General features: G+C 27.2%; 1 protein-coding gene, 1 long non-coding RNA gene and 1 pseudogene across 6 annotated transcripts; 2 read left to right on the top strand and 1 right to left on the bottom strand.

Annotated features, from left to right (window-relative positions):
* Nucleotides 1–10: 10 nt before the first annotated feature.
* On the bottom strand, nt 11–23538 carry LOC132947437 (lamin Dm0-like). 5 transcript variants are annotated; one of them, XM_061017717.1, is made up of 9 exons: nt 23263–23538; nt 4562–4853; nt 3503–3632; nt 3248–3436; nt 2108–2248; nt 1669–2043; nt 1370–1603; nt 1183–1279; nt 11–440 (listed from the first exon to the last, which is right to left on the bottom strand). In XM_061017717.1, exons 3-8 carry the CDS (start codon nt 3527–3529, stop codon nt 1223–1225), a joined length of 1023 nt encoding a protein of 340 aa, XP_060873700.1. In that variant the 5' UTR covers nt 3530–3632; nt 4562–4853; nt 23263–23538; the 3' UTR covers nt 11–440; nt 1183–1222. The 5 variants fall into 5 exon arrangements, with proteins under 5 accessions (XP_060873700.1, XP_060873702.1, XP_060873701.1 ...); XM_061017719.1 differs by having other exon boundaries at nt 1370–1534; XM_061017718.1 differs by having other exon boundaries at nt 3284–3436.
* On the top strand, nt 11710–22019 carry LOC132947629 (serine/threonine-protein kinase ATR-like; annotated as a pseudogene).
* Nucleotides 23539–24394: 856 nt separating the features above from the next.
* LOC132946194 (uncharacterized) lies at nt 24395–27030 on the top strand. The gene is made up of 3 exons (XR_009664681.1): nt 24395–24608; nt 26536–26690; nt 26778–27030. It is a non-coding gene; the product is annotated as an uncharacterized LOC132946194 (long non-coding RNA).
* The last annotated feature ends 900 nt before the right edge of the window (nt 27031–27930 follow it).

Genomic DNA, 27930 nt, shown 5'->3' with positions numbered 1-27930 from the left:
TAAATATTATATTTAATAGTAATTGTAATAGCATATTGTATAACATTTATTTAGTAACAATGAGTATTTGACTCATCATAATATTTTATTTATGATCATTATATTATGAGTTACAAAATTGTTTATTTTTACTTAATCAGTAATTTAGTGAAATGTTTATTTTAGTTTTTGTATAGATAAATTAGTACAAAGCAAAATATAAAAAAAAAACAAAAAAATTAAAGTAAGTAGAAAGTAATAATAAATACTAGGTACCTAGTATAAAAAAAAATCACGCCTTAAAAAAAAAATTAATGACAATTAAAAATCAATTAATAACACGTGATGAACTAATAAATTACAAATTTATTTTAGTATTTTTATTTTTTAGATCACTCTTAAGACTATAATATTGAGTATATCTTCAAATGACAACAAATTTGTCGCTCTATGGGATCTCCCTAAAAAAAAAAAATTAACATTATAATAACAGCAGTGACGTAACAGGAATTTTATTGGGAGGGGGAGGATATAATTTTATATTCATTATTTCTGAGATAAATCGTAGGGTAGTGCCCCGCTCACTAATATTATAATATGTATATAATTAAAAAAAACTAAAAAAAGTTTTATAATTTAAGAGGACATGATTCCCACATGTGTTGGTCTCCGTCTTATAAGTGCGTAACATAGCAAATTTCACGTAAAGCAGAACACGTGTAGCTTCGTTAGTTTAAAAATTAGAGTGAATTGACCTCTTATAAAATCTTAAGGTAAGATTATTATCTATACAACCTCATGGGCTTTTTATTATATTTTAATTTTAAAGCAAACTATGAGTTTTTTAAAATTGTAAATTGTTTGTACATTTTAAAGTACTCATAACTCGTTTAAAAATTAAAATATAATGAAAAGCTCATGAGGTTGTCTAGATAATAATCTTACCTTTAGATTTTATAAGAGGTCAATTCACTCTAATTTGTATATGAATATCTATATGGGAGGAAACTAGTGTATAAATTCTTGGGAGGCAACTTGTATATAATTATGAATTACCAGATCATTGGAGGTAACTAGTGTATATTCCCCTTTTTATTTACAATAAGGATAGGAAGTGATTCGTATATTTTGGGAGGCAACTAGTATGCACCGGGTATAAATGTGTGCTGCTGCCAGGTAGGTATAATATTTTTTACTACTTACTGATTGACAGAGCAATCGTGTTTCATAATCACTATATCCTTCATTGGATCGTGAAAGAGAAACCTAGCCTTTTTTTAAGTTTATGAGTTGCTACTTCCTGAAAAGAAACATAATACAGGATGTTTATTTTTATTTATATTAAATAAAATTAATAATATTTAAAGTAATTAATTTAAAATTTGCATACTTGTCCCTCAGGATTTAAAAGTATTGTAGCCATATAATCACCAACAACCCAAGCTTGAATGTCCATGATAATTGATCCAGCACTATATTTATGTATTTGATTACTGGCAGTAGAAGACCATACAGTTAACGAATTACCAGCTCCAAGATTTACCGATCCATGAAACTTGAAAACAGTAGAAACATTTTGCTCAACAGTAGTGCGTACTAATTCATATCCTCTCAATGCAAATTCCTAAATAGTAATTATTGTTTTTTTATTTCTTAATTAAAACATAAATTTGAGTATTTCATTCCTACCTTTGATCCTTTGTTGTATAATTGTACAAACTGTCCATCTGGACACACTTCCCCAATTTCAATATCACTAGTTGATGAAACAGTGATAATATTAGAAACTTTATTGTCTATTTCGCCACGCCCAAACAATTTACTTTTTTTGACACTTGGGCCGCCAACTACAGACGGATTTGGAGTAATATCTAATCCCCTTTGTTCACTCACTAATAATTTTCGATAAGTGATATTTTCTATATTCATTAAATCTTGATGTTTTTCTACTTTCTTGGAAATATCAATTTGCATGGCTGTTAATTGTTGATCAAGTACATGAATTTCAGACATATAGTTAGGTCCTTGAAGTACTCTTAACTGTTCTAAATCGTTAATTTTCCTCTGAAAAAAAAAAATGTTTTTATTATTTAATAATACAAACAACAATTTATATGTGTATATATACCAAATAATTATTATTAGAGGACAATAAATTATCTCTTGATTTTGTTAATTCAGTAATAGGTAAATTGGCCACATTTACATCTTCTTTAATTGCATCCAAAGTACTATTTTTGTGTTGCAATTTATTTTTCAAATGTTGAATCTAAATGTTAATTTTTTTTTAAATATTCATTAATTATGGTTGTTAATTTTATTAAAATACTAATATTGACAGTGTTTTGTTAAAAGTGCGTATAGATACCAAATTTCAATTTTTTTCAGGAAACAAAAAAATTTATAAAAATATATTCAATTTTAAAGAAAGAACATTCATGTACCTATACAAATTATTAAACATGAGAAATCCTGGAATTAAAATTGCTTATTATATTACCTTACCTAAATGTATATTAAATGTTATATTAGTTTAAAAAAAAATAATGTGAATTATGCGTTTTTAACAATTTTAATTTTATAAACGCACTTTTATAAACATGTACATTACTAACCACTGTGTACCACTATGTACACTGAAACCTTGATAATTCGAATCAGTTGGGGGCGAAGATATTCCTTCGAGTTATCGAGGTTTCACTGTGATAAATAGTGGTATAAGCCTTTTAAACATTTTAATTTCTACAAATGCAAAGTATTTATAATGTTTTGATAATGATGACAATAACTTTTTACTTCTTGAATTCTCTAAAATATAAGCAAATCAAAACCTATCTTAAGTCAGTGCCAGCACTAATAGAGTCTTTTTTTATGAGAAATGAATGATTATTAACTATGCATCACTGATATTAAGCACTCACGTCAAAATTCCTAACCATTGTCATAATATTTGAGTATAAAGGTGTTTCACAATAGTTTATTTTTTATATGTGATCCTATTGCATCCTATTGAGTTTTAGTGATCAGTTAATTCAGAAGTGCACCATCTGATTTTATATAATCTGTGTAGAACTTAGTCAAACTACTTAGTTAAACCTGGTAATATACAAAGGGAAATAATAATTATTATTGTACACACTGCAATAAGCATACATGGAGTATGGTATAAGCCCTTTCAACAATGCTACCTATATTATTTTATTTTCAAAAAGGGCACCTGGATATCTTTTAATTGATATTGCCAACTTAATTTTCTGTATTCAAATACCTGATTTATCTGAAATTTTCGATAACGTCGATATACCTTGTTCTTATTCTGATTTGTATTATGTTTAGCTTTAGCTTTAGCCTTGGCCTTAGCTTTTAATTCATTAAGTAATCTAAAATGGTATTTTTCATTTAAACGTCGAATTTCATCTAGGCTTCTTGTATCATTGAGTTGTTGTTCAATATAATCCTATGAAGAACATAAATGTTTAATGCAAAAAAGTATGTATAATATAATATTGAGCATTAACTTTACATCTTTAAATTGGAAAATGTCCATCATGCTTTGATTTTTGTTTTCAATTGTAACTCTTTGTAAAATTTCTTCTTCTAATATTTTTTTGATTATCCTTAACAGTTTTCTTCTCTAAAGCTGATTCATAGATCTATAAGAAAATACTGATAAAATAAATTATTGATAAAATACCCCATACACAGTGCCCTAACCCTCAGCTACGGAAAACTTATCCATAAGGAATAGAAAACCTTCTCAGGATAACTAATATCGTAACAAGGTTCCCCCGACCATGTTACATATTTGGTGGAGGCACAAAAGCTTTGGACACTTAAATGTACAAAGTTATCAATAACCTTGGGTTCTGTTTGGTTTGTATATCTTTGCATAACTAACGTAGTTATTAAATAAATAATTTTTTATGTAAAAGAAAAATATGGGTTTGTGGCCATTAAAAGCCGTGCATTTTATTTAAATATTTATTATTTGTTTTAGTAAAAAAAAATAAAAATAAAAAATAACTCATTCATTAACATTTTATAATATATAATTATTCATTAAGTTAACAATTAAAGTTTGAGTTAGAAATGTAGAAGTATTTATGAAATAATATTGTATTTATGGAGAAAAAAATGCATATAAAGAGAAATACAAACAATCAAATTGCAAAGGTCACTAAGGATAATATTTTATTTTATTTTATCAAATTTTACCAAATCATGTTTTACTCAATTATGCCATGACTAAATAATGTTGTACAAAAACTTAAATTTGAAAAAGGAATAGGTAGAGTAGGTACTTTACTAGACTTACATAGTTACATTAAATAAGTACTCCAATTTAGTCAATTTAAATCAAATACTTGAATATGCTAATTATTTTATTGTAAAAATAAATAAAGAAAGGTGGACAAGTGGGTACCACTTTTCTGTACAGAAGTTGTTGAATGTGTTATAGATTTATAGCATGTCACGCAAAGACACATGGGTAGGAATAAATAAAATAATATGTATGTACATCTTATACTTATTCTTGACGTAGAGCAGTAACAACAGGTTAATGAACGTATGAATTCCTTACCGATTGCGTGTTGTAGATACGGAACATTTAATGGGTACACCGAATGAGCTGAGTATTGTTGACCATTGTTGAGGAGCTGTAAACAACGCCAACAAGTTAGAGGTGAATAAAACAAAACCGAAGAGATGAGCAGTGAGCACACACCGATGACGACGACAAATGATAAGCATAGATAAGTATACTAAGCCAAGCGTCTGGCAACAACAAGCGTCTAGCGACAGGGAATCCGAATGACTGCAAGATGGCCGACATCGTTATCATGATCAGCTATCACCGACTTTATTATCATTTTCTAATCAAAATCATGATGAATAAAATTAATAATATTAATAATAATTGGGTATTAGGTAATTATATACTATATTAAAGTTGGTAACCCGTTGATATTTCAATTAATTAATAATTATTAGTTTTTAAGATTTTTCTTATATTACCTATGAGTTAGCACCGATTATAAATCTTAGGTTATGAATTCAGAATTACTAAGTGCATAAAGTACATTGTACAATTTATTATAGTTATTATAATTCCATGTTTTATAATTCGTATAATGAAATATTGAAATGGATGTACAATAGTTACAATAGTTAGTAAATAATAATTAGTTGTCAAACAAGTTATAATTGTTGTATGCTGACTATCAGAGATCTATAATATGTTGAAGTATTTGTTAATAAATAGACATTTATTTTATGAATTTTTATTTAATTAAATACTTATAACACCATTAAACAATTTTACAATACATATTCAAATAGCACATCAAAGACATTTATGATTTGTGCAGATAAGAATAATAATTAGATATCTATATTTATTTTTCCTCACATTCTATGCATTTGATTTCATTTATGTTGGACATGTTCTTAAAAACCTAATTTTGAACAAAATAAAATATTGATGTATATTTATTGTATTTACACAAATCAAAATGTACTTCCTGCAATTCCAATTTTAACTATAAGAATTATATCTGTGTTCTCTCGTTGGGTTTTTACGATATTTTAATTTTGAAGTGACTATGAGTATGTAAAATATGAATATTATAAAATGCACATAATTCACTTACACATTGAAATATCATAAAAACCCAATGAGAGACAAACATAGATAATCACAGATTCTTTCATTTAAGTTTGATAATAGTTAAATACCCTCTAATATTTAAGCTAACAACACAAAATTAGAAATGCAGGACAACACATCCTCGGGTATGACATCCTCTTGAGTAATGACTAATGACTATTAATTCATTAATTTAGTTTATCAATTGAAAATTAACTATTCAACGAATAATAACTTTTGTATCTGATTTACATGCTACATAATGTTTGTTTAATTTTTATAGAAAAACAATAATGACTGCAATAATATCAAACAGAAAGCTGAGCAAGAAATAGCTAATTTAAAATTAGAAATTGAAAAGCTGAGTTTTAGAAAAAACAATATGGATCTTTTATTAAACTATTTCACTTCTAAAAATACAAAAAATTCATCAAAAGGTGTGAAGTTGGATGACCAAAGCTAGATTACTGTTTTTTTGTAAGACTAGTAGGCAGCGTTGGATAGTAAAGTTATGCAAATTACAAATTACTGTAACTAAATTACTCTTGCAGTAACTCTGTAGTAATTTCATTATTATTTATTTAAATTAACGCAATTGTAAGAAAATTACTTTTTAAAAGTAATTTAACCAGCGCTGCTAGTAGTTACACAAAAAGTATTTCTCTGAATTTATTTTTTTGTTCAGACTCAAATTATTGTATTTTATTTAAAAATAACCTATGGATATTTTAAAATTCTTATAAGTCCTTAAAATAATAATTTTTATTTAATAATATTATTTACATATTTCAAATTATGCAATTGTAACGATTTATTTATTAAAAAAAAAAATATATTCTGTATGAAATAAAAAACTAATATTATATTCTATAAAATAAAAACAATGAATTGATTTAACTTGATTATTTAATTTCTTTTCTTCTTTTCTGTTACTGTTCCGTATATCTTTTTTCGTTTGTTACAAACAGATAAATTACAAGATGCATAAGACCTGATAGTAAAATAATGTTTTATAAGCTTATGTTTGACATTTGCAATATTTTTCACAGAGCGGGTAATTAATTTTAATGTTTTTACAAATTTCATCTACAGTATTAAAATTTGAGTTAGGTATGTAAAAAGTGGGTTTTATATTTTCTATAGACTAATTCACAATTAAGTATTAAAAGTACTGTATTGATACAAGGTTCTTTCAATCCTCCTTTATTCAATGATTTTGTGTAAAACTTGTATTTTTCTGGAAGACTTTTAGTTTCTGTGGTGTTGCACATGAACATTACAAGATACTTTTAATATTGCATTTGTGGCACTGCCAGCCAAATGAAATACAATATACATATCATATTCAGGGAGAATTTTAAATGCCTCTGAAATGTTTTCTACATAATCTAATAATTCTAGTGATTTAACATTACAAGTCTGGTGAAGTATATCAACAGAAGTACTATTGAAGTTCTCAGGAACTCTTTTAAAATGATTTAACAAAAATGTATCACTCGTTCATGTAATTACTACGTTTTACATCAGAAATATACTGTGACATTAGTATCATTTTGAGGGCTCTGAGGGATTGAATTGCATTTTGAGTTTGTCCAGACTTACGACGCATTTGGGAAAAAAGGTTTTCGACTGCATCTTGGGTGAACGATGGAACAATATAAAATCAAATCCGTTACAAAACAATAACTTGCTTGTTTCAATAATGGATAATGAAGACACAATGAGACCAACATTCAGAGGTTTCCAACCATTTAATCCAAACTCAGTCTGTTCAACTAAACCAATAAGTTTTTGAAGGAAATCATATTTTTTTTCCTTGTTTCTTTTTGTTATTGATGTTTTCCGTAATTTGCTTGATGTTAACGTAAACCATTCATCGATTAACCGAATAAAATGAGCAGTGGTTAGTGCATCTTTAGGTAACAAGTTACAGTTTACAGAAGTTTCTACAGCAGCTGCAGTTTTCAAAGAGAAAAATCGGACGGCTGACCCAACATTCATTTTTTGAAAATTATTTGGATAAATGACCTCTCTTTTTAAATGATGCAGTAAGCGAAGTTCTTCATCTCTATTTGAATCCTTCCGCTGTTCAATATTCCACAAGTCTGCCACAAACGTGCATTGCACATATTCTGTAGGTAGACCTTTTGCTTCACAGTATTCTTTAGGTAATTTAATTGAGCTCCTTAATGCAGTATTTTTTAAATTTTTAATCAAATGACATACATCTGGCATAATAAACACATTATTACCATCATAGGTAAAATAATTCTGTCGAATACCAGTTTTTGGAATTTTTACGCCTAACTCTTTCCATAGTGATCTGTTTTTCATTTCCCATATCAGAAGATAGCAAAACAACTTTCAAACCAGCTTTTTTACAAAACTCTATGCAATCATAAATAAACTGCTTGGTTAATTCAGGTGCAGGGGACCCATCTGTAATATGAGCACCAATTACTTGTTTCCAATTATTCTTTACACTACGTAGCAACACTAATAAAAATTTAATAGTGTTACCAAGAGTAATCTTTCCATAACGTTTACCTCGGTTCTTATCATATTATGATTCATCGCAGCTAATTTCCATTTCATCAAGCGAAATAACACAGAACCTGTCTTCTTTCTCCAACTGTTGAACTTTAAACACTAAAGGTTCTAACATTGATTCAAGCAATCCAAATTCCAATTTAAGACCCTGTAGTCGACGAGTTATGGTGCTATAGCAGAGTAACGGAAAGTTCATTTCTCTTAAATATTGATATCCATGAACACCAACAGCAAAACAAATTTTTAATGATTTCATAATTGTTTCATTATTCCATTGCTGTACATTTGTTTTGTTAGAAAGAACATTTATTTGCTGTTCAGTTAAAAATTGCTTTAAAGCAATTTCCTTTTCAGCAGTTTCTTTTTTCAATGTTTTGACTTGTTTTTTTAGTTCAGCAATTTCATTGATACACTCATGGCAATTAATACACTGTAATTAAAAGTAAGTAACATATTTTTACAGGAATCATTGTTGAAAAAATAGCTAATTTTACTGTAGAAGTGTACTTACAGATTCTACATTTGAACTGTTTATGTCTTTTGAAGTATCTGCATTCACAATAACAGTATCTGCAATCTGGCAGAAAACATTGTCTTCAACAGTAACAGGTCTCTATTAAAAAATTGTAAATGTAATTTATTTAATGTAATTTAATTAATGGTTGTACCACCTAATTAACTGAACTATTGGTAATTAATTAAATAATTTAATTTTTTTGCACACCTTATACTTTGATTTTCTGGTCGTCATCGCCCTCTTTGGTGGATTTGGGATGTTAAAAATAGTGGGACCTGCGTCCCATTTTAACTTAACCCAGCCATCTATTCTGTTTTTTTCAAATTGGTTCTCCTCAAAATGAACCTAGTAGGTTTTAAATAACAAACATTAATGGCAGAAATAACTAATTAATTAATAAAATATAACTAGTTAGGTAATGAATTAAACCATAAATATTTACCTAGGTATATTAATTTAAATAATCGGACAAAAAAACCAGGCTTACTCTTCTACCGTTGGACAAAAAGTCTGAGCACATTTTCATTGTCATTCAAATATAGTCCAAAAAATAAATATTTAATAACTATAAATATTAAATAGTATATAATAACTTTATAAATATCTTATTAAGGTATATAATATATTTAAAAACTGTAAATATTATATTATATATACCATTTTGATTACTTTTTCCTATACTTATTATTCAAAATAGTGGTAAATTAAATTAATTATTATTATGGTACAGTGATTGATGTCTGTATAATAATTGTATTAAAAAATTTTTATATTAGTTAAAGCCAAAAGATTTATATTAGACTTATATTTTGTCTTATACATATTTAGAACTTAACGTTATTATTTGTAAACTGTAGCCTGTAGGTAAGTATAAAGAATAGTAATCAAAAGAAACTGAGTCTATATTTTTGTACCTCTTCTGCAATTATTAATCCATATTTTTTTCCGGTCTTGTTGTGCTGGAAACCCAAACAAACGTATACCCTGAGAACTGCGATTAGTGCAATTTACAGCAGAACACGACATTGTGAATTTGTGTCAAATAAAAGTCGGAGAATAATGAATATATTATTTAAACAATTTAATTTTGATAGACAAAATACAAAACTATTGTTATCAGATAATGTATTGCAACTAAATGTGATGCACATACTCATACTTATAGTGCCTTACTGTCGCTAGACGCTTGTCTGGCAACAGGTGATGGCAAAATGCTAAACTTCGTTATCATTATCAGTTATCACCACCTCTGCCTAACCTAACCTACCCGGTTGCAAATAAGCATACCATACATTGCTAGAGACCCACAGGAAATCGAGAGCTCTCATTGGCTGTATTACATTATGATAACATTATACAATAATTATCAATATTCAATGTTAAATAAAAATATAAGTTTAAAAATAATAATAATAATACAATAATACATAGTACATACATTAGTTAACACTTAACAATATAATATATTTATATTACAGAAAGGTTTAGTATGTTGTATAGAAATATAATATAATCATCATACTCATAGTATAAAATCTGCTGAAAGTCTAAGATTCATTCCGGCTAATGATGATGTAAAAAATATGTTTAATGAGTACTTTGATAGTGGAATGGGTATAGCAGAATCTCAAAGGTATCATGAACAGTTATTGGAGTTAAAAGAGAATTTCACATTGGAACAGTTTGCTAACGGAGGCATTAATCCATGTTATCGTACAGTTCATAATTGGCATGCTATTTGTAGAAGTTTGAATTTAGGTCCACATAGTGGTGATGGATTAATTGAGGTAAATATTAAAATATTGCAATAGAGAATAGTATACATAATATTTTATTCAGGCAATAAAAATAAAGTTAGAACAACCAGAAATAGAACAAATAAATGAGACAGAAACAAATGATACTATTAATGATACAACTAATTATAATGAGACTAATGTACAAGAATTAAATTTAATAGAACCCATACCAAGTACCAGTAAAGAATCAAATGATAACAGCAAATTTGAAAATGTATGAAACTTATTATACCTCTGTAATACTTCTTATAGATCATCATCAACAGGAATAAAAAAAATAGAGCAAAGGCTTAAAAAAAATTAAAGTAAAGGGCAATGGGATAATTTTTTACACACTGCAGGAAATTGTGTACCATTGAGAAATTAAGATGGTGCAATTATTAAGGTTCAACCTACCACAATAGCTCGACGAAGTGTAGGTATAACAAAAGGTAGCAAACGGTTATTAGCTGGTAGACCTCCGTTAGGGGAAAACGCTACTAAAAAAAGAAAGAGAAATTTGAATCTTAATATTAATTCTAATCAGCCTAATGAAATTTGAATTTTTTGAACTTATATTTTATTATTGTTGGTTACATTATTTTAATTGTATAACTGGCTGTATGTACATACCTCTAAAGCATTTATTGTTAATTGTATTATTTTAATTTTAAAACTGACTGTATGTACCTACTCCTACACGTAATTTGAATTTTTAGAACTTATAAAACTTAAAATTTATTATTATTAATTACATTATTTTAATTGTATAACTGGCTGTATGTACACACCTCTAAACGCAACTTGAATTTTAACTTTAAGAACTTTTAATTTGTTATTGTTATTTTACATTATTTGAATTTAAAAACTGAATGTATGTACCTACTCCTACACGTAATTTTAATGATAATAACTAATAATTTGACTTGATCTTCATCAGTAGATGTATTTTGTAAACATTTTTTAATTATTTACTATTAACTTATTAACTCTTGTTATTTTCCCACAGTGTATTTAAATAGAATATATGACATTGATTTATATATCTAAATTACTATATGCTATCCCTTAAGGCGAAACGATCACAATAATATGGTATGTATATTATTGGGTTCGTTACAAGCCGTTGATCACAGATCACGGGAGTTCCTCGGCGTTGTTAAATACTATCGGACACACGGAAAAAAAAATATAGTAATGATAACCAGAATATGATAGACACCACCAAGGTTAGGTAACATTTAAATATTATTATGAGCAAGTATTCTGCTTTACTTAGTAAGTAATTTTGTATAGTAAAAATTTAAATAATTTTAAGAATGAAATTATCTAATTAAATATTTATTTTCAGATGATAAACAAATAATGCAAAAGTATCTTACTTATATTAGTCATATACAAATTAATATGTTGTGCAATTGGAGACAAAATCTTGTTATTACATCACTTTGAAATAAAAAAGTATGTGAAACATCAATTCTAAATTTGCCATTTTTATTTCATAAGCAAAAAAATCAAAATATTTCTATTTTATTTGAAATAATTGAAGATTTTGATGAGACCACAAATATTGTGTTTGTTAAAAACCTAAGAATTCTCATGTGCGCTATGTATGGGAAAACGATTATTCAATATAATAAAACTACTTGCCAAGAAGAATTATTTTGTATTGATTGTGATTGAAACAAAATTCAACAAAATTTGCAAATGTGTTCAATAGACGATACTTGTAAAATAATGTTAAATTAATTTTGGAAAATATTACTTTTATCATTTGTAAGCAATTTGAATACAGTCATCAGAGGTGAAGTCATTAAAAACATACCAATGATAATAAACCATCAGTTCTTTGACAAAGACAAAGAAGTACGCATTCAGAGTTCAAAAATGTTAAATTCTATTGTATTTGAAAAAGATTCATGTGGAAATAGTGAAATATTTGAATCAGTTTTTTATCAAATGTTAAATATTCTTTGTTCAACTGTAAATAGTAGTCTCGATATTTTACGATATTTTAGTTTATAAGTGAGTTATGAGTATGTAAAACATCAATATTTTAAAATGCTCATAATTCACTTAAAAACTAATATATCGTAAAAAAAACCACCAAAAGAAAACAGATAATGTTGTTACTTAAAAGTTTGATAAAAGGTCAATTAAATGTAATATCAAAACTGACAGCACCCTATTGAAAATTTGCTATGTTGTACGTGTGTAAGACGGAGACAACACATACGAGTGCAACGTCCTCTTAAAACAAATGTTTTAAATTCATGTTTAAAACAAGTTGTTTAAAATATTGTGTTTTAAAGATAACAACCCTGACCATTTTACTTATATGAAATTTATGTTTTCAAATTAACAATATGTACAACAATCTTATACATTTTTATTTTCAGTGTGCCAATTGACTCAACTATACTTCCATCTATGGAATTCGTGTTTCTATTTTTAATTCATCCAAACTCTTCATATAGAAGTGTGGCAAAATTGTTTATGACTGAAATTGCTGCAGCCCATAAAACAAAATTTTTAGTAATATTTGATAGATATGAAACTGAATTAATGCAATACATTGCTAATAATTTAGTTGCGTGTTATCATACTTACCATCCCAACATTGATGTAAAAAAAACATACAACAAATTAGGGTTCACACATAGAGATATGTATGCAATAAAGCAAATTATCAGATATATATTTCCTTGGTGTATTAAAAAGCCAGGAACAAGGACAATTTTAAGTGAAATTGCTTCATTATCACAAAAAACCGAAAGTGCTTTAGTAAAAGAATCAATTAAAGTAAGTATTACATTTGTACAATTTTATATTTTTATGTTAAAATAATAATATTTTATTTATTACTAGTACTGTTTTTCTCATATATTACTGTCTGAAGATATAGACATTTGTAAGCAAGGCTGTTTACTTTTAAAAGAAATAACAAATACTCCCTTGGTGCATTTGGTCAGACTTTCATTTACTGCAAGGAAAACTATTTTTTATGAGTATAGTGTAAGTATAATAAATCATTTTATTTTTTAAAGCCAATCATAGCTGAGATACTCACTCATTTCCATTCAAAACATGATCAAGCTACTGAAGCTATTAAGATAATACAAACCTATGATGTTCTATTTAATGTAAAAAATGATACTTCAATTGTTAATTTTGTAAGTATGTTTTTGATATAAAATATATTAAATTTAAACCAATATATTATTCTAAATTACCATGCATGATAAAGGATATTAAGCTGAAGTAGCCGAATATATAAAGGTTTCATTTTTAATAAATTTTGAAAAGTTCATAAATATGATGTATAATATTATTAACATAAATGTTAATTTATAAAATAATGGTTTAATTTTGAATTTTCCCTACATAGTTATAATATTTCAGCTAACCCTATTTAATGTCCAATGTTCTATCTAAAGTTTATAATATAACAGTGGGCTTAACATACTGTACATAATATTTTAGTAAAAACTGTGACTTGAATTTTTATTTTCAGGCAGATTTTCTATCTCTAAGATTTTTGGGTCTTTTAATGATTTTAGAATCAAGATTAGTAAAAAATTCCTCTGATTCTATCAAGGAAAACATTCTATTATCATTAAGGGATATTTTCAAACTAATGGGCAGTTGTTTTGTGACACCAGCAAGGTTTAAAATATTGGCTAAATCGTTAAAAAACAGCGCTTTCGTATACCTAGGGTTAAAAGCCTGGGATTAATTCATTGGTATGTTTCTCATTGCCTAACTCTTCACTTAGTTAAATACAAAATTATTTATTGTTCTTAGTGTTCATATGGAAGTGTTGGGACCTATGTTGAGTTCCATATTTGTGTCTCTGTGCCATTAATAGATATTTATCCAAATAAAGTTGCCAATATGTTTTATTTTATGGTCAAAGAGAATGAAAAATATCTGGAAAATCATATAGCAGAATTATATTTCTTGGACCCACATCCAGCCAATCGTATAGTCTACAATATTGTTCAAAAATACACAAAAAATGTATTGTATGTTTTGATTTTATTATCAAACTACAGTAACCAATAAACTGATTTTGTTAAATTATATATTTTTAGCAAACAACCGTTGAATAAGTTATTGGTTTGGTTACTGGACATTGTGGCTCATACAACATTGGAAGTTAAACTTCATGGCTTAAAACGACTACATTTAGAACTATCAGTTCAGCAGTCCGAAGTAACTAAATTGATATTGTCTAGTGATAATGTTAATTCTGTAATTATTGAGGTAAAAAATCATGTTGTATAATATATAATAGACATTTTAATTTATCTAATATATGTTCGGTTTGATTAGTTATTAGAAGTTTTAACTGAAAATTTACGACATCATGATAAAAGAGTGAGACTTGCTAGCAGTGAATGTTTAGGAAAAGTTGGAGCATTAGATCCTAGTTATTTGCCAAATAATATTATTAAAGAAGGTACATATACTCATTAGTTAGACATAGTTTTAAAAGAGATCTATCACTAATAATTTTTACTTTATAAACTATAATATATGATATTATGTTTGTTTAAATATTAAAATTATTGTTTAAAATTGGTTGATAAACATTTTTGTTTTTTACATAATGCATGCTTTTTTACTTAACTACAATTTAATTATTTAACCAAAATTGTATACAGTAAATAATATTTTGTTTTTAAATAAAAATCCATGTGAAAAACTTTTGTGTCATTTAATATAATATGTATAATTAGCTTATTTTACAACTCTACTTATATTTAATATTTTTCAGGACGAAACAAAGAGTTTCCACTAAATATAAAAAGCAATGACTTTTCCATACGTGCAATAACCATATTAGGACAAGGTTTACAATCTGCTAGAAATTCTCGATTCATGGATTCTTTTGCAGTTGCAATACAAGTATTACTTCATATTCATACACTTAAGTACATAACTTATTTATCATTAATTTTTTAGAAAATTTTACAAGTTTATAATGTGAAGAAAGACTCGGAAATCTGGTCATCTATTCCAAGCACATTACACGAAATTATAGATCCACTTTCTTCATCTCGCTACACTCTGGAAACAGAACAGTACCAAACAGGAATGCCACACCCAATATTTGGGTATTAAATTATTATTTATTTATTTCTCCAAATCTAACAAATAATATAAATATATTTCAATTAATTTGTTAGATCTGGAAAAAGTGGTACATTAAACTTGTGGGCTTATAATTGGGTCAATCGCCTTGTTCCTTTGATTACTGATGAATATGCCAAACGCATTTTTGTGTATTGTAAATCAAGCATACGATCAGATAATGAAGCAATGCTTTTATTTTTACCATATGTTTTACGTAAGTTATATTATAATTTATTTTAATATTATTATTAGTAATTAGTAATATTTTTTTTTAAATGTAGTTTACACTAGGTGATTTTTCAAGCATGCTCACCCCATTTTAATGTTTAAATTATACATTTATCCAAATTCTGATTTTAAATTTTTAAGTGTAGTTAACACGGTCGACGCTGCACGTGATTTCAGAAACGACAGAAAAAACAAATCTAAAACCCATACCTTTAAAATTAAAGTTCGTTGTCAATGGCCTATCTTAGTTTCAGAGTTTATTAAAAAAAATCCGATTTAATTATAGCGTATATAAACATAAACGTTTTTGACGCGTTAACTCGTCACCAGCCCATTGGAATAAACTTTGTTGACGCGTATACGCGTCAGTGGCTTTGAAAGTGTTAAAGACGATATTTTAAAATACTTAAATTTTTAACAATATTTGAGAAGTATCTAGCAGTGTTACCTTCTTGGGTTTTTAAATAAAAATGTACATGTTTTAATTTCAATTGTGAATCAAATGATTTTTCTGAAAATGTCTTCGTTGTGCAATTGAAATTTGAACGAACCGGATAATTTTTTTGTTGAAATTATTGATGTATTATTAAACTATTTAATTTTAAACTAAAAATGAGGTGAGCACTGAGCATGCTCGATCCTGTATAGTTTACAAATAAATTATGAATTTTAATTTTTAATTTAATACTGCAATTTTAACTAACCCAATAAATGGCAGTAATACAGAGATGACGATAATCGTTACATTATACATAATACTATTGATTATAAATACTAGTATTTATAATCAATGATAATAAATATATTATTTTATAAATAACTTAATTTGTTTTAGGATGCAGCTGCATGTTATGAAAAATTAGCACAAATGTATTCCGATCCTAGTTTAGAATTTCATAAAGGTATGGTTAAATGCTATTTAGGCATTGATCAACCATTCACAGCATTAAAAATAGCTGAAGGCTTAACAAACATCAAGTAATATATTAATTTCTTAATATTTTTAATATTTCATCGTTCATCCTTTTAACACTGTTGAAATCAAATTTAAGATCAGATTGTCAAAACACATTATTTGGTGAAAAAGCTGAAGCAACATGGAGTCTTATGATGTTTGATAAATGAAAAGAACTTTTGACTGAAAAACCACTAAATGCTAATGAAAGTTGGGGTGTTTGTATTGGTCAAGCCTTAGTATACTTTTTACATAAAGATAAGAACAGTGTACGTAAAGAAATTTCCTCTATAACAAACCTGGTCACTGAATCTCTGTACATGTCAATGGTTGGATCTGCCGGATATAAAGAGGCATATCCATTTATTGTTAAGTATGTTTTTATAGAGAATATTTGCTTACTGTCTTTCATTTTTATTTATCATAGGTTGCACATTCTGAATGAGATGGAACAAATATTTGACACCATACTAAAAATTGTTGATGGCGATACATCCACAAATATTAAATTAAAAGAACTGATTACTAATGAAATGGATGAACGACTACAGTGTTTACAACCTCAGGCATATGTTTTACAGCAAGTTCTATGTATGCCTAGAGTTGTATTAACTGCTGCTCAACATTTAGTTACAGACGAACAAAAGCCTATTATCAACCATCAAATTGGTATAAGCTGGCTGAAAAGTATTAAAGTCGCAAGAAAGTATGTATGATTAAGATTTTACAACTATTAAGAACGATAAATTAACTATCAATAATTTATCATCTATAATAAATACATTCAAGTTTAAAACCAGGCCAAGTCACAAATGTTCCATACAAAACTAATTACTTTAATTTATGCTTTCACAAATACTTTATCAAAGTCCCGAGGTTTCTATTTAAAGCTCAAACTCTTAGCTTGTGACTAGCTAAGGCCTCTGTTTTAACTTTTCATTATAAGCAAAGTATACAATTTATAACAATTTAATCCCATTATGTTATTAATGAATTATTCCACTAAGACTTTTTCATTCAAACATTAAACATTAGAATAATTTACTTCTAAAAAAAAAACATTCGATAAAAAAGACATTGGTGCAAAAATCAGTAACCAGTATCACCACTAACCAAATCTCAGGCAATCCGCTTAGATACCTGGGAATGAATAAATTGCTACAGATTAATATTTCTTTGACTTATCTTATGTTATGAGCCCCTTCTCTTGTCAATTATCTTAAGATCACATTTTTTTGTTTCATTCCTTCATTTTTATACTAAAATCAAGCAGATTGTAATATTAATTGATTATATTTAGATCTCTAAATTTTCAACAAGCATATTCAAATATATTAGCAGCTGAAAAGTATAAACCTACAGAACTTTTTATTGAGAAAGCTAAATTGTTGTGGAAAAAATCTGATCAAGGACAAGCAATTGCAACTTTAAAAAAAGGGATTAATATACTTTTTCCAAATATGGACATTATTAAAACTTTACCATGAATATGTGATGAAAAAATAGAAGAACGAAAAACATGTACCTCTGTATGTACAATATTTTATTAATTTGTCATATTATTTATCATGTCTATAGTAATCATGGATTTGGGTAATTTATTTCTAAAGTTACCTCCTAAAGGTTTCACTATTGTAAACATTTCAGAGCTAATAAAATGTATATTATTAACAGTTTTAATTGTAAATTTAAACTGTTTCTTCTTTTACATTAAATTTATTAACCGTGGAATGATACATTTGGGAACAAATAAATTTTATTTAGTTGGGAATGTTTATGAAGAAAGAAGTTAAATTGGCACTAATTTCTGCCCATTATAAAATGTATTAATTTAAATTTTCAGGCTTTATTATTATTATCTAAGTATAATGACAAAACTGTAAATGTGGATTTGGAATCTAATTTATCAAATATCGAAAATGCGTATGAAATGTTTGGAATGTGGGAAAAAAGTCTTGTTAAGTTGGCAATAAAAATTTTAGAAGGATTTATGTTGCGATTGCCGACATTTATGTTCCTTACTGCTTTTTCTCAAATAACATCTAGAATATGTCATCCTTTAGAAGAATGTTTTAAAACTTTGACTGATATCATAGTGAAGTGCATACTTGACTATCCCGATCATTCTCTATGGATGCTCATGACTCTACATAAAGTATTAATTATTGATATTATATTAGAATTAATATTTATTTAATTACAAATTGTGTTACAGTCACCATTTACTGTAAGACTGAGTAGATTCAATTCCATTCTCAAACATTCAAAATTAGTTAAAGTTAAAACTTTGTTGGTCCAGTTTATGGAATTATTTGAAAATTTATCGGAGTTGTGTAACACAAGTCCTCAAAATGCACCATTTGGTGTTAAATTTCCTCTACAGAAAATTGCGAAAAATCTACCCCGTTTGCTTACAAATGGTTATTTTAGCAACATTATGGTACCAGCCCAAAAGTTTCGCACTTTGGTATTACCACGCATCAATTCTAATCGTAATACAAAACACAATCCATTTCCGGAGTAAGATACTAATAATTAATACTTTACATTTTAATATACCAGTTTTTATTATTTTAATGTAATATTGTTATGTTTAGTGATCTTGTTTATATTCATGATCAAAGATCAAAGATGAGGTTTATATTTTTAGTTCACTTCAAAAACCAAAACGCATTATAATTTTGGGTTCTGATGGCAATGAATATCCAATGATGTGTAAACCTAAAGTAAATTGTTCTATAAAAAAGTACCTATGTAGTATAAAAATATTTATGTTTTATTATAGCAGTAACGATTTTAGATGTGCTTTTAAAATAAACGTGTACACTAAGTTTGTGTATTTAATGTATGCATGTATTGATTTGTATAATTAATGTTTCACGTGTTTTGTAAATATACATATACACAAAGTTTGTGTATTTAATGTATACATGTAATTTATTTGTGTAGTTAATGTTCCACAAATAAATATTATTTTTATTAAACAATATTACATTTTATAATATAATAGGATTTAGGAACTTTAAATAGATTATATTTTTAACATATTCAACATATCTTGTAAGTTATGACCTTATAAAAATGTATAAACCTTTAATTAATGACACATCTATGCGTGTATTTAAATAACACAAACTTATACTCGTGAAACTTTAATGCCACAAACTAATACAGGTATTTCAAAACTACACAAATTACACGTGTAATCACATACAATAATACATATATAGGGAGCAATATTTTATTATAATTTTTTTTATTGATAGGATGACATAAGAATCGATTCTAGGTTAATGGAGTTTAATAACATTGTTAATATGTATTTTAAAAGAGACCCAGAAGCCAGGGATCGAAATCTTTTTATAAAAACATATGTAAGTATTTAGTTGTTAATATAAAACATTTTATCTTAAATGAATTAACTTACTTAATTTTTAAAAATATTTAATTGTTGAAAATGTATAGAGTGTGGTACCTATGATACTGGACTGTGGTCTCATTGAATTAGTTCAAAACATAGTTACTTTGCGAAGTGTTATTTTAAATTGCTATGAAGCAATTGGAATTAAAGTATCAAAAAGCACTTTACAAGGACTGGTTTGCAGTAAGCATATTTTTTAACCATATTTAAATAAAGGAAAATATATTATGATTAATTTTATAACTATTTCTTTAGATATAAAAGATTCTTTGGAAAAAAAAGATCAATTTTTGTAAATAAAGCAATACCAAATCATCCACCTGTTTTTAGAAATTGGTATCTTAAAGAATTTCCTAGTCCAGGAGAGTGGTTAGCAATCTTATTAAAACTTCATTTAAAGTGTTGTCAATTTATAATTGATTTATTTTTTATTTTAGGTACCTATATAGCTAGAAATGAGTTTACTAGAACAACATCAGTCATATCTATTGTTGGTTATATACTGGGACTTGGTGATCGTCATGGTGAAAATATTTTATTAGATTCAACTAACGGTGGTGTGGTTCACGTTGATTTTAATTGCCTATTCAATCGAGTACATATAACAAAATATACATTAATTATCTAGAGGACATATTTTATTAGTTTTTATAATTAACTTAATTTTAATTACACAGGGTGAAAAGTTTGAATGGCCAGAACGAGTACCATTCCGTATGACTCATAATATGGTAGATGCAATGGGAACTGGTGGACTTGAAGGAATGTTGTCCAGTGCTTGTGAAATAACTAATCGCGTTATGCGATCTCATATAGAACAGTTGGTTAGTGTACTTAAACCATTTTTATACGATCCTTTAGTCATGTGGACTGGTCGTGACACAATAGTTGATGAAAATTCTGAGATGGCAAATGATCAAGTAAATATATTTACTATTACCATTCATTTTTATAATTTTGTATATAATAAAATCAATATTATTACTTAAAAGTAAGGTCCAGAATTTTAGGTTTTAATGTATTATCATTACTGAGCATTACTATGCATGACTATGCTCTATGCATTATTGTATGAGTAAAATGTGGATGATTTGATCAACATGGAGTTTTTTTCAATATTTGAGAATATTTAGTTACTTAAGCATATTAATATCTTGGAATATTATGTAAACAGTGAGAAAAAAATACTTATACGTCTTAATTTACAATTATTATTGTAATTTTAATTTTGAGACTTAGCTTTACAATTTTTTCTTTTATGTCCCAATGAATTACATTCTATTTATATAATTAATTATTAGTTTTTATCTTATAACAATCTAACTATGTTTGTTTTTTAAGAATATAAGTATCATATATATAAACTTTTTTTGAACCAACAAATCTGGATCTTACTCATAAGTAATAATAATTTACGTATATATTATTTAAAAAAAAAAATTATTAAATGGTACTAAATAAATATATATCTATTTAAGCTAAAGAACATTTGAACAATATTGAAATGCGTCTTTAGGGATATGTAAGAGCTAATTTATAAAACTCTTCCATACCACTTTCAGTTGCAGGACAAACACGTACACTTATCGAAGAAGCCACTTCTGTTGATAATTTATGTCAAATGTATATAGGTTGGAGTGCATTTCTATGATACAAGTGATAATATTAAGTGTTGTTTTATCATTAATTTATTATATAAGATTTATTCTATTTTAAGTTATTTTAAATCAAATTCACACATTGTCAATTGTATTTTTATATTCATTAAGTAATTAATATTATTATGATTGCAAAGGCATATCTATAAAAAATTTTTGATACCTTTTTATTTTTAATAAATGTTTTCAATAATTATCGTTATTTGTCTATATTTCATAGAGTACCCATGTTCTGTGTTTAATAATTGTTTTATGTATGTTTCTTTTGAGTCTGTATTTACTAAATGTATGTTTTCTGTCTATCGTGGACATGTATACAGTAGCAGCCAAGGTGCTTGGGCTGCCCTTGCAATTTTCGAAAGACGCTGGTTAATCAAATTTTAAGTCAGATGAGTCACAACTTTTATTTAAAAAAAAAAATGTCTTTTATGCATTGTTATAATTACTTTAAATATATGTTCAACAAAATTAGGTAGTATCATTATTTTGTTAATTATTTGTATTGTCGAATCCATTTCCCGACTTTTGAAAAATCCTATACTATAAAAACATAAAACAGACAATTGTGCAGTTTGCATCTATTTTTGGATATTATTGTTGTATTATTTTTTGTATTGTAGCTAGGTAGTGTAATCCAGGGCTATAGATGAATAATATTTTTGGGGTTAAATTTATATTTTAAAGGTACCTACTCAAAATATTGTAGATTATTAATTGCTAATAGATAGTACAGACTTTTTTAAAATTATTTAAATATTGAATTAGGAGGGGTAGAGACTGAAAAAATATACAGCCTTGGGTTTATAGGGCTTTTATTGGAATTGAGTGGTTTATGTATGCCATAACATAAAACGTTCGGTCACATCTCCTAAACATGATTTGTTGGCAAAAAATGTGTAGGGAACACTTTTTTTCATTTTTGTTTGGTTATAAAAAAAGAAAATTGATTTTATTATCACATATATGAAAGAGTATGGCGATGCTGCTGTGGGAAAAAAAATGTCTATTTAAAGTATACGTGTTCAAAGTTTAAATATGTGATATTATGGCGTTATGACGTGATGGTAAAATTACAGATAAATAAAAACAATTGTAGATGGCCTCATTTTTAATTTACATTTATAATGTAAATGGCTGTATTCATTCATAGTAGATGCTTAAGAATAAGTATAGCTTAAGTTATACTTATGACTCAAATGAGATTCATAAAAGAGACTTTGACTTAAGAAAAGAAAAAGGATTAGTTAAATTAAGGTTGGTCGAGACCTACCTACCTTAAGCATTGCTTTTAGTTATTATCACACATTTTTTATTTTTTAAATTATCAAAATTAGCTTACAGTATTATTCTTAAGCATCCATCGGTGCCGGATTGGGAAGAAATTACTTACCGGGCAGTCCGCATGGATCGGCCTACATCTTTCGAATTTTTTAATGGCCCACCGGATTTTGGTCGATAACCTGCCGGCTTAGTCCGGGTGTCGACTATAAATACGGCCCTAAGCGTTGCTTTTTCAAAAATCCATTATTTTAAGTGGGTCGCTATGTTTATGTATCTAAATTATGGTGTTGTCGTAAAAGAAAGGTTGAGAAGCACTGCTCTAGAGTATAATCGTAAACTCGTGAGGGACTATAGCACATAGGACAGAAGAAATTCAAAATGTTTATTGTTCACAAATATTAAAATTTGACATTTATTTTATTATATCAAGAAATTATTATATTATCATTATCATTATGTTATTCTGTGATATTATTATCAGACTCTATCAGTTTTATCCACTATCTTAAATTGTGGTATCGCAGAAAAAGTTTTATCAATTTTATCAGATTGTAGCGCATGCTACTATCACTCGGTGCAATAAAACAAGCCGAGTGTAGTGCGGTGAAACCGCTGACGAACACAATTTTATAACTATAAGTATTTATTTAGTGGCCTCAGATTTTTTCCATTACTTTTTTCATTATAGGCTATAACACTGCATAAATAACCTAAACAAAATCAATGATTATTTACCGAGGAAAAAAGCTTGTAAATTATAATTTATAAATAAAGTGATGCATTATTCATTATTTATTGATATGTACCTAATACCTATATATATTTATTATAACAGGTACCTAATATTAAATAAAATAATATACATTATTATTATTATTTTTCGTACAGGGACCTCATTTAAAACTTTGGCCCCTGGGCCTCAAAATGTCTTGATCCGGGCTTGGTTGTAGGCGTTTTATCTATATTGCCCGTGAGTATTCTCTCGAACGAAAACACAAGTTGTGCTGACATCGTCTTATAGTAGTTATAAGAATTTCGAGAATTTGTAACTACAAGTATTTATTTTTACGAGCATGCATTATTAATACCAACAAATTATTATTATTATTCTCCACACTTGTACCGTATTCAACCATAACACGTAGTACGTACGGTATCAAAATAAATTATTTTAATTTAGCTATTATATGGCTTGTGGCAACAAGAAGTTAATTTAATTTATTTTTTATTTTTTATTTATAATATTGTTTTTATCATTTAATTTTTTATTGATAAACTTATAACTTAATTTAAGCGTGACATCCTAGTGTTAAATTTTAATAAACGTCTTAGTACTTAACAGCATCACCGGTATTATGTATAGTACCTACTACGACTTAAAAATTGAGGATTTTTCGACGATGTATTGTGGATACCTACAGTTTATCGGCACCGCCATTTCCGCGGTTTATATAGGTATTGTATGCTGAATCTCCAATTTTTCAAAATAGTTCTTACTACTTACCCATTTTATTTGCAATAATATGATACAGTTCCGCAGAGGACCAAGTAACCCCCCCTCCCCACCACCATTTGCACAACTTCCACATATTTTTAATTTTTTTAGCAATACTTAATTCTTTTTTTCAATCAAATTACACATTATTCTCACATTTTTTCTTTCTAGTAATAACAATTTATATTATATTATAATTATTATAATATAAAATATCCTCACTGACAAACCGTCTCCGTTCAGAATCGCTTTTCGTATGATTATTATATCATTGAATTCAAATTTAACACCATCCATTGCAGTGACTCACTTGTAACTTAATGTACAGCAGAGCGATATCCACTTACCCACCTTTTTTGCATTGATATGTAAATATTATTCAACACATTTATCACTTACAATTATTACAACTCCTGTCTATTATGAATAATAATATGTAATACTATAAATTATAATTTTGTTTTAAGTTTACCTTTAAACATGACTTGTCTTATAATTAAATAAAAACAGGTACATAATATTTTATCCTTAAAAATAGTTAAAAAATACTTTTGAACTATTTCAAGACTTATTTTTCTGCCTAATAAGATAAACATTTATTCAATTAGAATATAATTATATATAATTTGAACAATACAATAGAGACGTCATTATAATAAATAAAAATTTATAAATAAAAATAAATATCAAATATTGAAAATATATTTTTAAAAACTTCAATAACTTACATATGACTTAGAACGATAACAATCATTTAGTTATTTTTTTTCTTTTTCTGTACACTATGCCACTATTAAAAGGTGCAGAAACATAAATGATTTTATAAATTAATAATTTATTTTGATGTTTATCAAATTATTTACATTTTCGTTTTAAAAACCAGAGAAAACTTATTAAAAACTGAGTAAGTACCTATAGCTTGGTTTAAATAAATCTTTCTTTTTTTTATTTCGTGGTTTTCATATTAATCTACTTATTATTTAACTAAATAAATATTACATGGAGATTGGAGAATACCCAATTTTAATGAAATTAATTAAATATCATTTAAATGTACTCTTCCCTCCATATGTTTGGTACATAAATCCACCGACCAAGCCACCAATATATGTATGGGTATATATAGGTATATGTACCAGGAAAATTAAATAAAAAATACTATAAAAATAATTATAATCACTTATTTTAACATAAGGATATTAAAAACAATTAAAGTTAAAATCATAATTCTATTTTCTAAAGTTGAATAAGCTACATCAATAAGTTAGTAGACCATTATGTTTAATGAGCAAAACAATAACGGATTGCAAATTTAATAAATTGTAATAACACGATATTTTCGTATAAAAATATTGAGAACGTAAAAAATAACTCTCTAGTCTAGAACATACTATATACATATTGTAGTTTTATTGTTTTTATAAGTCCACAAAATTGTTTTCCAAAAATCAATAGGCAAGGAAGAATATTTTTTGAAGTGGCTCATTTTGGAGCCCTAAGTTAGTCAGCCCGACGCCTATTTATGAAGTAAAAGAACGTTTATCTATAAGTAATTTATAAAGATAATATATATATATTAGTTTATGGTATAGGTTATAGGTAAGCAATTTTTAACCAACTGACGCGTTCGAATAATTTAAATAAAAAATTCATTCGTAATAATTAGTGCTGAATGAAAAATTCATTATTTTTCGGGAAGTCCCGTGCAATGCTTCTCAAGTACCCTTTATATATATATCAGAAAATAGAAAACTTGAACTTTTACTTTGTATTTTTTTTACAATTGTTTCTATCATTTTGTCAGTTTTGAGTGCATATATATTATAAATTATACTATGCATTTATTGATTAAACTCAATATTGGTAATTCAAAATTTTAAATTTTAGCACAAGAAATGTCGTCCCGAACATTCATCATTCAATTTGTCGATCGTTTAACGTTCTATTTATGACATCGATACGTTGATAACGTCTTTATCTATCTATAGTACGATTAACGGCTGTTGTGCGTCCGGGCCTCAAACTAGTAACAGCCAATATAGGTCAGTTATTATAATCTCATTTATTTCGTAAAGTTCATATTTTCGTTTGTCCGTGTAGTGTACAAAAATGTTTTGGTTATTTTTTAGGGACACTATTGCGGTTAAAATGGCATCACTTTTCACCCGAAGATCTTCTCCACGGATAATGAACATAATGGACTTTATAAAAAAAGAGAATTTTCGCTCTCGACGACCGCCTAGCCGGGATAAACGAAACAAATGTGCCAGTAGGTGTACTATCTACAGCTGGGCCTTAAAGTGGTACAAAATTCCAGAGGGGGACTATATTGTCTCCATAAAGTTTTAAGCGTTCAATATTATATAATTGTGTGTATATATAACGAATAAACAATAAACAGTGATTGAGTAAGCATCAGTACTTTTAACTCTTAATAATTTGTAATTAATTTCATGTAAAATTTAAATCTCAAAATATAATACTAAATTGTTGAAGAGAACGTTAAAGGGGACGCTTTTTAACCGACGTCAGAGGTAGGGAGACCCCCCCCCACCACTTTAATCCCTGATATCTAATCTCTATTTACAATTAGAGTCATCGCATAGATTATAATATATTGACGTGGGCAATCGTGGTTATCGTCTCGACTTAAGGGCTGAAGTTTCTCTACGATAACGGCGGCGTGGCACACCTATATAAATATTATATACTTGATCGAGTGATGAATATTCATAATATTATACTCAGTGTCGGGTAGTAACGTAATGCAAATTAAAAAGGTGGATAAGTGGATGTCGCTCTGCTGTACAGTAGGTTACAAGTGGGTCACTGTAATGGATGGTGTTAAATTTGAATTCAATGATATTATAATATCATTGTATAAGAAAAACGATTCTGAGCGAAAACGGTCAGTCAGCCTATGATATTACCAAGTATATTTGATGATATTATTGTGAATAAAGTAATTTATATATAACCTATTTACGTGGAACCTTGTTTTAAATTTTCAATCTTTAGCCATAAAAGTTAAACATTTTATACATTATTAACTACAAAATAATTAATAAATTATAAATTTGATAAATGTTGTCAAAATTTGAACTTTAAATGCTTCCCGGTGTGCAATTGAGTGACTTAAACTACTAAGTGATATTCTGTTTAGATCTCAAATTTGACTTCCCCGGTTTATGTCTATTAGCTATCCCGTGGATATTACTAAAATCCCATCTCAAAAAAGACTTCCCTGCGTAGGCTTATTAAAATTTAAATTGTAATGTAAAA

Source organism: Metopolophium dirhodum, chromosome 6 (assembly GCF_019925205.1).
Source record: "Metopolophium dirhodum isolate CAU chromosome 6, ASM1992520v1, whole genome shotgun sequence".
In the NCBI taxonomy this organism is placed as follows: domain Eukaryota; kingdom Metazoa; phylum Arthropoda; class Insecta; order Hemiptera; family Aphididae; genus Metopolophium; species Metopolophium dirhodum.
The sequence above is the reverse complement of the archived record's forward strand: the minus strand, read 5'-3'. Positions and strand labels throughout refer to the sequence as shown.